This window comes from Excalfactoria chinensis, chromosome 2 (genome assembly GCF_039878825.1).
Source record: "Excalfactoria chinensis isolate bCotChi1 chromosome 2, bCotChi1.hap2, whole genome shotgun sequence".
Taxonomy (NCBI): Eukaryota; Metazoa; Chordata; class Aves; order Galliformes; family Phasianidae; genus Excalfactoria; species Excalfactoria chinensis.
Genome location: NC_092826.1, coordinates 41214420 through 41228220, shown reverse-complemented (window position 1 = coordinate 41228220; position 13801 = coordinate 41214420). Strand labels below are relative to the sequence as shown.

The 13801-nt window shown below is 41.2% G+C and overlaps 1 protein-coding gene across 1 annotated transcript in view; it reads right to left on the bottom strand.

Moving 5' to 3' along the window:
* Positions 1–12042, bottom strand: part of LOC140248874 (opsin-5-like) — a 28895-nt gene extending 16853 nt beyond the window's left edge. The window contains exon 1 of the mRNA XM_072329971.1: positions 11640–12042. Coding sequence (XP_072186072.1) covers positions 11640–11648 — 9 coding nt within the window. The 5' untranslated portion in view covers positions 11649–12042. The remainder of the gene's footprint in view (positions 1–11639) is intronic.
* Positions 12043–13801: the final 1759 nt, after the last annotated feature.

Genomic DNA, 13801 nt, shown 5'->3' with positions numbered 1-13801 from the left:
TTTGCTATATCAGCTGGTCTTCTAAGCTGAACCCTGCTTTCTGAAGCTTTAAAAAGAAATTATCAGTAGTGTATTGCTTGCTAGAAAGAGACCTAAGAACTGAAAGTCTGGAACAATATCAATTTGGGGTCCACAAGACAAAAAGTCTCACTGATCTTAACTAAGGGAACAGGTATCCAGGCCCAGCATGAATCTGTTTCCACCCACATTTGGTGGCTATAATTCACACAAATACATGGTGCTTTCAATAACATTTATGTTTTGACAAACTAGGGAAAGCTGGAAGAGAAAAAAAAAAGAACGGTGGCTAATGAGAAATGTGACCTCATTACAACAGGCATGAAATGCTATCCTCAAGCACATTCACTAGAGCAGCATGAAACGTTTCTGACAAAATTTTATGAAATGCTCTAGTGAACCTCAACATGGATATTCTTCTATTTTTTTTTTTAATGGAAAAATATGTAGTTTCTTTACTCTTCTGCTTAATAAACAACAAAACAGGAAATGAAATAATGGAGTATGTTGAGTTTAAAAGCACGTTACACATGGAGGTCAAGATCTACTCCAGCTTTTTTTTTTTTTTTCATTAATAGCAGAATGCTTTATTTTACTGAAATTGTTGAACAACTCGACATGTTTCAAGTTTTCTGTTATTTTGGTGCGATTTTTTGTGGGTTTTTTACATTCCGTAGGGACTTGCACTCTGTGGATGACTCAGTATTTGCAATTTGACTACCTGAGAAGTCTCATCCCTCCCTGCAATAAATGCTCGCAGTAGCAGTGGATTGTTGGTTCTGTTTTGTTGGTTTTTTTTGTTTGTTTTTTTCCTGCCTTTGCTTTAGAGCAGATGGAACAGACGCCACCATATTTATTGCAAGTGGTTCATGACCCTTGGAGTCACTTACCTCTGCCTCTGCCTGCACCTCAAATGATCAGCCTCTTTGCACATCTTAGGAACTTACTGATGCATTTTGACTGCTTTCCTTTTCTTCCAGACATTCATAGAATGGATGGGTTAAACAAGATGAGCTGCTGCTCATGCCTTCTAAATAGTTAATGTGATAAATTCCTGACAGTATTAAAAAAATTAAATGAAATTACAGACACTTCCAGAGTCACAGAGATAGAAAAAATACCTAGAATTATTACTAGGTGCTTTAAAAACAAAATTTAAGACAATCTTCCGTTTTCCCATTGAGCACATCTATTAATGTTCCTTATGATTATTCAAATAATGAATTGGTCTGCATTTGCACAAATATTTTTATTTACTGCAAGACAGAAATCTGCATCGTCTATATTGCATTTGTTTATTATGTTCTTAGTGTAGTATCGTGTAGTATCTCCTACTAACAGTAATAAGCTGACAAGACGGGGCAAGGAAAAAGGTCTGATCTACATGGACTCTATTTCTTCCTATTTTCTCTTTTTCAGGTAAAACATCCCCTTGAATTATGGTTATTTCTCCTCAGCTTCATCGTGTATTCTCCCCATTGCCTTTTTTCTTCTTTCAATCTATTTGTAATGGAGAATTTACTAGGGAAGTCACATCCTCATATTTTTTTTTCAGTTATTATTTTCAAAACTTCTTCACAAATCTTGCTTGAATAGGAGGAATTGAAAAATAAACGCTTTGTTTCTTTATTGCTTCATTATGAATCTGAAGATAAAGCACACAGACAAAAAACATTGCAGCAAGACTATAGAAAAAAAAACATCTACGAATCTACAACAGGAATGTTCCATGCTCAGAATAAGGCTTTTTAATATCAGTATTTATATAGGAGTTAACTCCTCATCTGATTTAAATTTCTGAGGCTCGCACGCTGTAATCAGATGGAACCACCAGCCTCCAGGATAACCTCCTGAATTACAAAGTATCATAGTATCGTGCGAGTTGGAAGGGACCTTAGAGATCATCGAGTCCAACTCCCGGGATTCGAGCCCTCTAGTGTAGCAGAGCGACACTTGTACCACTTGCGCCACAGGGGGGATTCGAACCGGGGCCCTCCGGTGTTGCAAGCGGCGGTTCTAACACCGTACGCCACGGGGGGCACGGTGTATAAGCACATTATCATTTCTGTTTGCAGACACTTTGAGATTTGTATCCTTTGTCAATGTTTTCTAAAGGTTAATTATTCTTGGTATGGATTTCTTTTACATCTTTCTTTTCCCCTAATTAAATTTAATTTGTCTAGCATTAACTACCAATCACTGACTTACATTTTCAATCATTACCACTAAAAGAAACATCTCATATCAGGAAACTGCTCCCTAGATATATATCTGCAAAGCACAATTAAGTCACGTTCATAACTGGGTTTACATAGATTTCTTAATTATCTTATGAGGGAATTTTCTTAATCCCCCCTGAAGCTGGAATGGAGTCAAAGCAGATTGTGTGATGCCCATTTCCCCCTTCTACAAACCCAAACATTAACCTTAATTTCTTTACTACCTGCTTCAATAATTCACTTTCATGTTTGAGACTCTGCTTTTGTTTGCTGTTAATTATATACTTACAGTGCCAGAAGGATTCCTGAGTATTACAGTCCTCCTTCATCCATCACTGTGATCTTCTTTATGCTACACACTCTTTCTTGCACTTACTGAATAGTTTGCCTAAGTAAAACGGCAAAAATATCTTTTTGTCAGGAGTCAAGTGATGTGTGAAAAAATGTCTTCTTTCCACTCTGAAAGAGAAGCACCCTAGCTGCATGTCAGGTCTAGCTCTTATGGCCTTTTAAGTACATTTAGCCTTCATTTTTGTAATCAAAATTAATTTATTCCACCTTTTTCATATTTGCACAGGACAAATTTCCTTCGTGAGATTTTATTTAGCAGTACCTCATGCTTCACACTCAGTTCTGCCCCACTGCATGTATAGTTCTGCCTAAAAACACTACTCTTTCATAAATTTAGAAAGTCTATTGTCACGCTAAAGCTGATCTAGAAAGTCAAATATCTCTTCTGCTGTTGCTGCTGTGGCTTAGGCAGGAGGAAGGAAAGCTTCACACAGATGGGGACCATCCTCAAATTTGTCCAGATCTTGGTGCAAGGCCTCTGCCCTCAAGGGAGCCAGCCAAGGCCAGTAGGCAATGGCTTTGGCTCTACCTAGTCAGCCAAAGCAGCAGGTAGGAGGAACTGTGCCAACCAGCCAGCCAAGGCAGGCAGGGCTGCAGTCCCAGTCCACCAAGGCAGGAAGGTAGGGACCACAACACCAGCCTGCCAGCCAGCCAAAGGCGGCCAGTTTTGGAAGACCCAAATTTTAATACTAAAAATGCTTTCTTGCACTACTGATGTTTATTTTGTACTCATTTGTTTATATCAGTTTTAGTTTGGTTGGAGTGCTTATCTACCACTGTCAATGGTTTATGGGCTGGTTCTCCCCAGTTCCATGAGGGAACCTATGGACACACAACCTGGGAATGGGAAAAAGGGGAAAAAGGCAGGGAGATTGGTCTAAAAACAAAACAGAGACAATGATCTGAGGAGAACAAAGCTAATTTACTAAATAAGATATCAGAATGCAAGATAACACACTATACCACAATATAGCACAATATAATTAGAACTGGAGGTAATAAATCAAATATCAAATGAGAGCATCCAAGAACTGGAGGCTTTACCCTAAGTAAGCTGGAATGATACAGCACCTGCAACAGAGATGAGCCAGATGATCAAAAAGGAAAAGGGGGGTCTTGTGATCTAAGAACAGTTCTTATCTTTCCCTCCAAGCAGAAATGGTAACAGAACAGCAAACAGCCCTGTGGGAGATGTAGTGTGGAGTTCTTCAATTCTGGGACAGGTACCTGGAAATGAAGCATGAACTCCTTAACTCTCAGTGCACCACATGACATTAAGTTGTGGAATACCAGTAACCAAAAGTCACAAAACCATGACAGTCACGTAAATTACTTGAGGAAGTCTCCTAAAAAGGGTCATAGAGGCAATTACTTCTATGAGTGACCAGACTCTTCTTTTTTTCATAAAGCCCAGCAGTGAATATCAAATTTATAAAAAAGTAGCGCACATCATCGATAATCATCTCTTGTTGCATATTCTCTATCATGCTTTATTAAACACTGAGATCACAAGGTTGTTTTTTTTCCTCTTCTATACAGTTCCCTCAGAACAAAGTTAAAAGCAAAGTAAAAGCAGTAACACCACTGCATGAATTACCGGGGGAATTACAGCAAGTCTTTGCCATAGCTGTACATTTCAGCTCCATCTTTTTGACTCTACCCCATTTTTTAAAGAATCTCCTTAGCTTACAGGGGTGAGACGCAGCCTTTTTAGCTCTTAGCAAAGTAAATCTTCCTACCCTTGCACAGATCAACACTTCCAACTTGGTGTCATCTTCAAACGTACTGAGGGTGCACCCAATCCCCCTGTCCAGGTCATCAATAAAGATACTAAACAGGACTGGAATCAGTACTCTGACTGGCCCCAATACTGGAAGCTGGATTTAACTGCATTCGTCACAAGTAACAGATGAAACTGGTAACCTAGTAATGGCATATTTAAGTAATAGTTCACAAGACATCTGAAAGAACCAAGAGCTCTCTTAATTTTTTCCCACCTTTATCATTAACATTTTACTGAAAAAAAAAAAGAAAAAAAAAAAGAAAAAAAAAAAAAAAAAAAAAAAAAAAAAAAGGTATTACCAAGTTGCAATATTCTAGGGTCTAACCAGCAATCCCCAGAGCAAATAAGATAGTCACAGTAGGAATAATCTTGGTCCTGCTGCAGTGAGCATTACACTGACATCAGCAAGGTCAGGACCTCATCCTCCCACTTAGCTGACAGAAAACCACACAAAGTGGTATTTATTCCTATGGCAGTCTGAGATATTACGTGTAATTGCTTGACAAATCTGTAACAGCTGTCTAAAGCTTGTATATCTGGGAAAAGGTTAAATTATTTGAACAAAAATAACGTTTTAAATGTAAAATATCAGCAGGAACTTACTGTTGAAGTTTGGAGGATGACAAAAGCATTATTTAATATGTTTGAATCCTGATCACTATTGACAAGAACTGTTCCTGACAGTCCTAACACTTATTTGTTGAATTCATATATTCAACTCCGATAAGCAAAAGGGAAAAACTGACTCAGCCGCTGATAACAGAGAACCTGCCATCATCACTCAGCTATGAACAAGCAGAAATACGGCCAGACTAGTTTGTAGTTCTTACCCGGTGCTGAGATGCTGCGCATAAAGTGCAACCACAACATGACAGGTTGATGCCCCTCCAGTCCATTTCAACATTCCCCTGAGAACAGTGAAACCTTTCAGTTTAGGATGATACATCTAAAAGCTGACAAAATACCTTTTAATGTCATAAAAACTGCATACAACCTAGAGGAATTACAAATTCAGTCATGTAATGCCATCTTATAAGCTTCAGTACATTCCAACACAGAAACTCTCAGCCACATCATATCCATTAGGACTGTTCACCTGTTTGCACAACTTTTCACTGAAGAAATATATATAATTTTACAAAAAGATTCTTGTTTAATTAAAAAGGAACTTATTGCTTTTGTCAGCTTTGATGAGAATTAGTATTTTTGCAAACCAGAGAAACACCTGTAGCAAAGAAAGAAAGGCTCTTAGCATGAAATTCACCCAGTCTGTTCCCCTCAACACCACTCATCTCCTACACACCTTCTTGGCATCTTGCGCTTTTGTATCTCTGGAGTGGAAGATGCACTCCTTCCAGTGCTGGGCTGCAGCTGAGACCTTATGCCTCTGAACATTCCCAGATCAGTAACAGTGACTGAGACAGCAGAGTGGGGAGGAAAAGAAAATATTTTCACAGCTGTCCTTTCAAATAAATGTTGAGCGTTCTCAGATCTCACCTCTTATGTCTGATCACAGACAGATCATCTGCCCTGCAGACCTATTGCCAGGGCAGCCAGGCAGTCTCTATGGGAAACAGTCTCTACTGGTACAAAAATGTATATAGAAATAAAAAGTTCCAACAAACATCCTAATTTTGAGATTTTCCTTGGAAAAAAAGATACAGTTTTGCATAAAAATTCTTCAGAGTTAAGCACACAAGCAGGTAAATGAGAAAAACAGTGTTGAGTCTCTGTTTTCTTTGCTTCATCGGTACATTTACCTCACTAAGCAGAACGTTCAACTCATATTTGTTTTGTTTGGGGATATCTACAACTTATAAAATTAGGCCCATAAAAATGACTCTAGCTCATTAGTTGCAGATAAGCATTAGTCACCCTGTTGTGGGAACAAGAAACAGAATGCCTATACTTGGAAAAAAAAAATACTGCTGTAACTGGATGGCAAAAAAAACTGCTTTCCAATGTCACCAGAGTTCCCAAATTGTCGTGTTTCTACAAGAAACCTATAACTTCACTGTCTCTTAACATGTTGTACAGTTGGAATAATACAAATATAGTCATATATAGTTGAAAATAGATAGCTGGAGGGTATGTAAGGAAAAGACTCAGCAACTCTGAGGCCTTCAGTTAAGATAGATGCTTGCCAACTTTGAGGCTCGTCACAAGAACTCCACAAAGGAACAATCTCCAGAAAAAGATGCTACCTTAGTGGTGGTCAGCCCTTAAATGGGATCTGGGAGAGGTGGAGTCAAGCTCCACCCCTTCCGGGAGCACAGCTGAATTACCTTCACCTGTTCTTTCCACAGCTGACTTATCACTTGTCTCAGGTGGTTAATCAGAGGTTCAGGCTGTGATCAACCGTTTCCCTTACACAAGTAGATACACATTTTTTTTTTCCCCCACATACAGTCAGCTCGTGCTTAACAAAATAATGGCAAAAAATGTTTATGCAGATTGTGTTGTATGGCTATTCCCACCTTTTCTCTTTTTTGTGATGAAGGAATTTGAAATAATCTTCATCCTGGGAAAACAAAATGAATTCTCTTATATCTTTCACCATCTGGGCATGCACAACCACGTGGAAAAGAAAAAAGGAGTTTCAGTGCACCCTGGAAACTTTTTCAGGGTAGTTCTGAACTACATCACTGAACTTGTGCAAATGGGTGCCTTTTTACCAATTGCTCCACAAACACCAGGCATGTTTCTCTTTGTGATCAGAACCACCAACAAAACAAAGTCCAAACGTCAGCTATCCTGGTCCTCTTGGGTGCCACACTCTTAGAAAATGCCAGGAATACGCACAGCTTTTGGAGATGGATCAGGAGCTGTTGTATGCACAGATGGAAAATTCTAGCTTTGAAGTTAGTCACCTTCAATCAACCACTCTTTTTTTCCTTTAAAACATTCACACTAACACCACGTAATCCCTTTATCCAGTATAAAATCTTTGTTACCATTGGCACTGCTCCTTAACCAGACCCAAATTCAGAAACTTTATGTGTGTTTTGGTTTTTAGGGGCTTTTTAAAGCCTATTTATAAAAGCTGGAATCTCTCTGCAATCACTACTGGCTTTGCAAATAGGCAGTTTTATAGATTTTCCACTCTTTCAGCAAGAGCTTTTTCCCTCCATGCATGTTTAAAAGAGATCATTAAAAGACACAGAGAGTTGTCAACACAAGTACCTCCTGCACTGATCAGATCCCCATCTTTCAGCTGTTAACAGTGCTGATAGACAAACATTGTGTGGAGTTCTGAGAACAGGCAGAATCCTTGCTACAGCTGCACCAAAGCTCTTTTTTTTCCTGAACAGCAAGACATTTTAAAGCTTTTTTATTAAAAACATACAAACACACACACACACACACAAAAAAAACCCCTATCTAACTCACAGGCCATATTATTTGTCAGCTATTCTTTCAATTCTTTTTTCACCATATCTCAAAAGTTTGCCCATGCCAACACTATCGGTGAGGTGAGACTGAACTCTGCAGTTGGCAGTGTCATCTGCTCTTTATCTAAATGAAACAAAAAGGGCATGCTAACATCCACATCACCCCATTTATTAACCTTGTACAGTAAGGATGAGCTTCCTCTGCACACCACTGTTCTGCCAGGAAGGTCCTGAAATGCAGGAGGATGGGGAAGAACCATGAGAAAACCTCACAACTCTCAGCAGGAATCTCAAACAATCTATGTAAAAATCACAGAAGGCATCACTGAAAGATACTTGAAGTAAGCAGAAACTAACTAGGAAGCAGGTCCAGCTCAGAGGCCCATCCACAGCCTAAGATCAGGGAATATGTACATGAATAGTGGTTGCTTCTAGAACATTCATAAATCTAGCATTTTGGCCACTGAAACTAGTAAACAGAGGATACCAAGAAATGGGAAAGGGGTGGGAGTGGTGCTGCAAGCAAATTTCTTCATCTTGTAGGCAGTTCTTTCCATACCTTTGATCTTTACTGCATCTTTCCCAGTCCTACTATGTAGTCTGGGGGACATGAAGACCATAATCACAAATAGGTAACAAGATATGGTGGGTTTGCAGTGAAATAATCAAGTTAGTTTTCATACACACTGCTTCAGAGTCAGTTTTATTCTCATTTATACCATTTCCAAGTGAAATGAGGAAGGATGTTCTGTCTGTCTGCCTCCCATTCTCCTCCCAGGATTAATCCACTTTTGAAAAGCATGTCCTCTTTCCCTACCAGACAAAACTACACTCTTCTGAAACCACCTTGTATTTCACTGGCTGGCTTGGTACCAGTGTTCTATCAGAATTACCCATCATAGTCTAGGTTCACATCTGCCTTTTCTGTATCAGCCCCACAATCCCTTTTTTCATCCTCTCCTACAGGGGAAGAAATGTGGGTTTACTCCCAGTAAGTGATGTGCCATCCACACACAGCTGTATCCAGGCTGCTAGGAATACCCAACCTAGCCTTTGTTGTTCTCTACATTAAAATGCATTACCTCTTTTTAGACAGCTAAAATGTACTAAGGCCATAACGTTCTCTTTCTAAATCAAAACTGCAAACTTCTAACGCTCAGCCCCAGCAAAGCCCTTCTTCTAAAATCAGCCTTTCCTGTTCTACTGCGTTTTCTCCAGAGAACATGTGCTTTATCCTTGCGATTTTTCCTCATTTCTTTGGAGCTCATGGCTGTTTTCTTAGGGCTTTCTTCAGGCACAACTTTCCACCCATCCTTGGTGACAAGGAAATATCCTTCCCTGTCTGTAGATGGGTCACAGCTGCTCTCACACTATGACTCCAACAGCCCTTTAAAGCTTTTGTTTAACTACGAATACTCAGTTTCTCACTTCAAGATCTTTACGTATATAATCAAGAATTTCTGTTCTCTCTCATTTACCTCATCCAGATTCTTGCCAGGAATGATTCTTTCTAACTGCATCCTTTCTTTGTCTGCATTGTCTTCAACTGTTTCTTTCAGCTGTCCCTTAATTTACCTTCTTTCCTCCTGACATATTTTGTATTTTTTTTCCAATCGCACCATTTCACGTGTTAAAGCCAGATACGATGATCACATATTCATCCTATTTTCTCCCCCATATTGTGCTATTAAAACCTCTTATTGGCTGTAGTATCTTCATATCATAGGACTCATACCAAGTGTTTGGAGTAAAGGGCAAAAAACCCCTACTCCATGAGCTTCCCCAGGGGTAGCTGTAACAGATCTCCCAGATCTTCACAGCATCAGGCTCAAGGGCATTTGCTGCCTGAAGACTCTTTCCTATGCGGACTAAACTGTATGACTTGAGTGATTCCTGACTCAGTGCCATAGGGAAACACTACAGAGTGCTAAAGGGAACAAACTGCAGACCCACATTAAATCCCAGAATAAATTTTGAGCAAAATGAATCCCTTCAGGTTTATACTTCCTCCTAAGTGTTTCCTTAGCTATTTCTTGAAGAATTACTTCCTCAGTTTTGGAGGAGAATGGTTAGGCAAAGGGGGGGGGGGGGGGGGGAATAATTTTGGGTTTGGTCACCTCAACATATGTATTCAACTACCCCAAATATGCTCTACAGAACAGTTTCTTTCCTTGCTCTGTTTTACAACCTGGTTTCTGTCCCAGAGTGCAACTCTAGCAATTCACAACCTAAAACAGCTGTTTATGAAGGTGGATAGAGATAGGACAAGGGGGAATGGTTTTAAACTAAGACAGGAGAGGTTTATGTTAGATATTAGGAGGAAGTTTTTCCACACAGAGGGTGGTGACGCACTGGAACAGGTTGCCCAGGGAGGTTGTGGATGCCCCATCCCTGCAGGCATTCAAGGCCAGGCTGGATGTGGCTCTGGGCAGCCTGGTCTGGTGGCTGGTGACCCTGCATATATCAGGGGGTTGAAACCAGATGATCATTGTGGTTCTTTTCAACCCAGGCCATTCTACGATTCTATGATAACAGAGGAAATTGATCACAGAACATCCCTGCTGCAGCCTGCACCCAGCTGAGGCCTTGTGCACTTGACACATGCCAGGCAAAGTTACACATACAGAACTGTTTTCCTCCTTACAGTCTATTTCAGAGCCCTGAGAAAGTTTGCATAAAGCAGTTGTGCACAACTCCCTCATTTCTCACCACCACACAACAGAGATCTTGCTCCTCTATGCAGCACAAAGTTAGAACACATTGATGTAAAAAGTGACATTATCCCCTTCCTGTAAGACAAGTCGCAGCAAAAGTGAAGGGAGACATAAGTGCTAGCAATCACATTTTACTAATCTTTTATTAGATAGTTTAAAAAATCATGCATTGCTTTGCCCTACAGATCTTCACTTGTTCCAATGATGTACACACCGCGATGACACTGGCCTTGGCCAACAAGAAAGGCTGGACCTGTCCCCAGGATCCCCATATTTCTGAAAGATATTATAGTCAAAGCAGCATGGAATCATTTAGGAATATCACTGGTACAGTCCTGGCATAAAATTCACACCTGAACCCACATGACTGTTAACTGGGCAATGACCAATTGTTCCAGTACAAAGACGATGGTTACCTCCACAAGCCACCACTACCTGCACAGCACCCTAATACAGAAGTCACGTACTTTCTGACTGCCACAGAAAGGCTGACACTGGCTTGCAGACAAATACCAAAAGCAGTGAGATCTGTGTACAAGAATAAAACAACAGGTCAAAGCATCACCTATGAGATCACATACAAGAGGCTGAAGAATCAGAATTGTTTGAGTTGGAAGGAACCCTTAAAGGCCACCTAGTCCAGCTCCCCTGCAATGAGCAGGGACATATAGATAAGGAACAAATCTATATCCCATGCCTTCACTAATCAAATGTCAGCTTCCCTAACAAATGCTCCAAGACTCAGAGAAACGATTTTTAAAGCTGTCGCAGGCAGCAACATATTCAAAAGCAAAACACTCAAAACCACCGCAAATAGAATTAATTACAGTGACCCTTCCTCCCAACCCCAGGAGCATTCCATTCACGCACTCCAGCCTTCTGCTACCAACTCATTTTATATAGACCATGAGGTTTTCAGAGAGTACACTGCGGATTTTCACTCTCTGTTTTGAGACACATCACAAGAAACAACACCCACAGCCCAGCATTGGTGTAAGCTGGACAGATAGCAGCCTACGTGAAGTCAAACAGTTTTCCTGCAATTCCCTTTATCCTGGAGCTGGTGTATCAAACACAGCAATGCAAACAAATAAATACATCAAAGGATGGAGCAGATGGGCAACACAAAACATCTGTTTGAAAAGTTCCGTCGCTCCCGTACCTGTATCATCGATGCCACGCGTGCCACCTCTGACTGGTGACAAACCCCCTCCGACCCCCGTGCAGCAGCAGCACCTGTGGAGCCAGCGGCGGGGCGGGCAAGAAGTAGAGAGGAGGAGGTACCGCGGCCCCGAGCCCCACAGACGCGAGTTTGGGGTTCCGAGCTGGAAGCCGGGCCGTCCCCAGGCACCCGCCGCCCCCCGAGCCGCCCCTCGCGGGGCTGACCTCGGGCTGGCGGAGCCGGGCCGCGGCGGTGCTGCCGGGCGGAGCGCTGCGGGAGACAGAGGAGGCAGCGCTCCACTGTGCGGAGTGGTTGTGGCCGTGCGGCTCGTACCCGGCTGCAAGGATGTTCCGCTCCTAAAGACGCATGACGCGACTCTTGCAAAGCAAATCTGTAGCCGTCCCTGTCTCGCTGGGAGAGGAAAAAAAAAAAAAAAAAAAAACAGGAAAAAAACCAACAACAAACAAACAACACACAAAAAACCCAAATCTCGACCCTGAACTCCACAGAACTGGAGTAAAAAAAGAAATAAAAGGCTAAACCAAACTGAGGCTGAACCACAGCCTCTTGCAGGGAGCCTTATTCCACCAGGCACCCAAGCAGTACCCACCAGTACCCCAAAGTATCACGGAGTCTGCTCAAGACAACCTCTTCAGGATTCCCCATGTTCCACAACAGGCCACATAGCAAAACTATGGTAGTAACACACATGCATAACAACACCAGCATGCCTACCAGTTTTCCTCCATGCCTCCCTACATGGTTTTTCCAGAGCCTTTCCAGATTCCCCAGTCTCTAAGACCAGTTCTCCTTAGCTTAGCAGCACTTGCTCCTTCCAAAGAGAGCTTCTTACTCAATCTCTGCAACTGTAGTGGCTGTTTCTAGCTTCTCCATATTGGACTTTAGCAGACTGACAGTAACATTTGGATGCTCAGGCTGGATATGAACAGCAGTTCTTCATCCTGTCATGAAATGAATGAGGCAGGCCAAAGGCAGGAGTGTGTAGGTGGTTTAAGCCATCTGTGCCAGCATTCGTGGGATACCAGCCAGAAGGGCAGGTGGGTCTCTGATGTGGAGCAGCTGCCTTCACCCTTCACACTCCTTCAGGAACTTTGCAGACTTCACTTACAATCAGCCCTCAGCAGCACATCCAGATATGCGGGCAGAGCTGCACAGCTCAGTTCTGCACTTTCAACCACGCAGATTTCATGCTGTTTCACAGAGGATGATTGCACTCATTGAAATAACATCTACCGTTGGCTTTGCAAAATACACAATTAGGGGGCTGCTGTTTGTACCTGCAGCAATTCAGTCGAAGTCAGCAGTAACTAAAGTGAACAAAACAGATGTCAGATTCAAATTAAGTGAGTCGCATTCAGTCACTGCTTGCCATTTCTTAATCAGCTTTGCACAGTTTTACCTCTTAAAATGTAATTTGGAGGGCCATATATGTCGTAGGTCATTTCCCTGAAAGTAAAATATCTGACAGTAGCCAAGGTGAGAACAAGTCTCCTGTTGCTGTAATGTTGCTGAACTTCTGGGATGGAAATCTGAAGGATAAAAAAAAAAGTTAAATTCTGCCACTTTTTAAGGTCCTTTGGAAGAAAAAGAGATTGTAATCGTTCCGTAAGTTTTAAACAGTTAACAAATCATTGCTATGGAAACATATATCATCCAATGTGTTGCTTTGAGAAACATAGTGATATATACACTACTTGGAGGCTTTGTAATAGAATTATTTGTATAATTATAATAGAATCATTGTATTTCTACATTTCACAGAGCCAGCACGGTTAGCCATGCAGGAGCTGTGATCCAATAGTTTCATTAAACTGAGCGTAACTTTGACCTCACACTTATCAATACGCATATACTTATCAATTCATCTTTCTCCTTTTTAATGTAGATTGGTTTTCATGGGAGGTTATACATTCATTGGCTTCTGTGGGAGGATATCCACACACAAACCTATAGCTCGTCTCTCAAGCATGCTTCCCTTTTGGCTTTTAAAGTCACAAAGAGTGAAGATCCTTTTATTCATTCATGTTGTAGACACCATTCTCAGTCAAGTAAGCTGATGCAGACTATTTAAGATAGTTTAGTCAAATTACATCATTTTCAGTCCATTTGTGGTTATGAAATTGGGATGCACTCCACTGCTT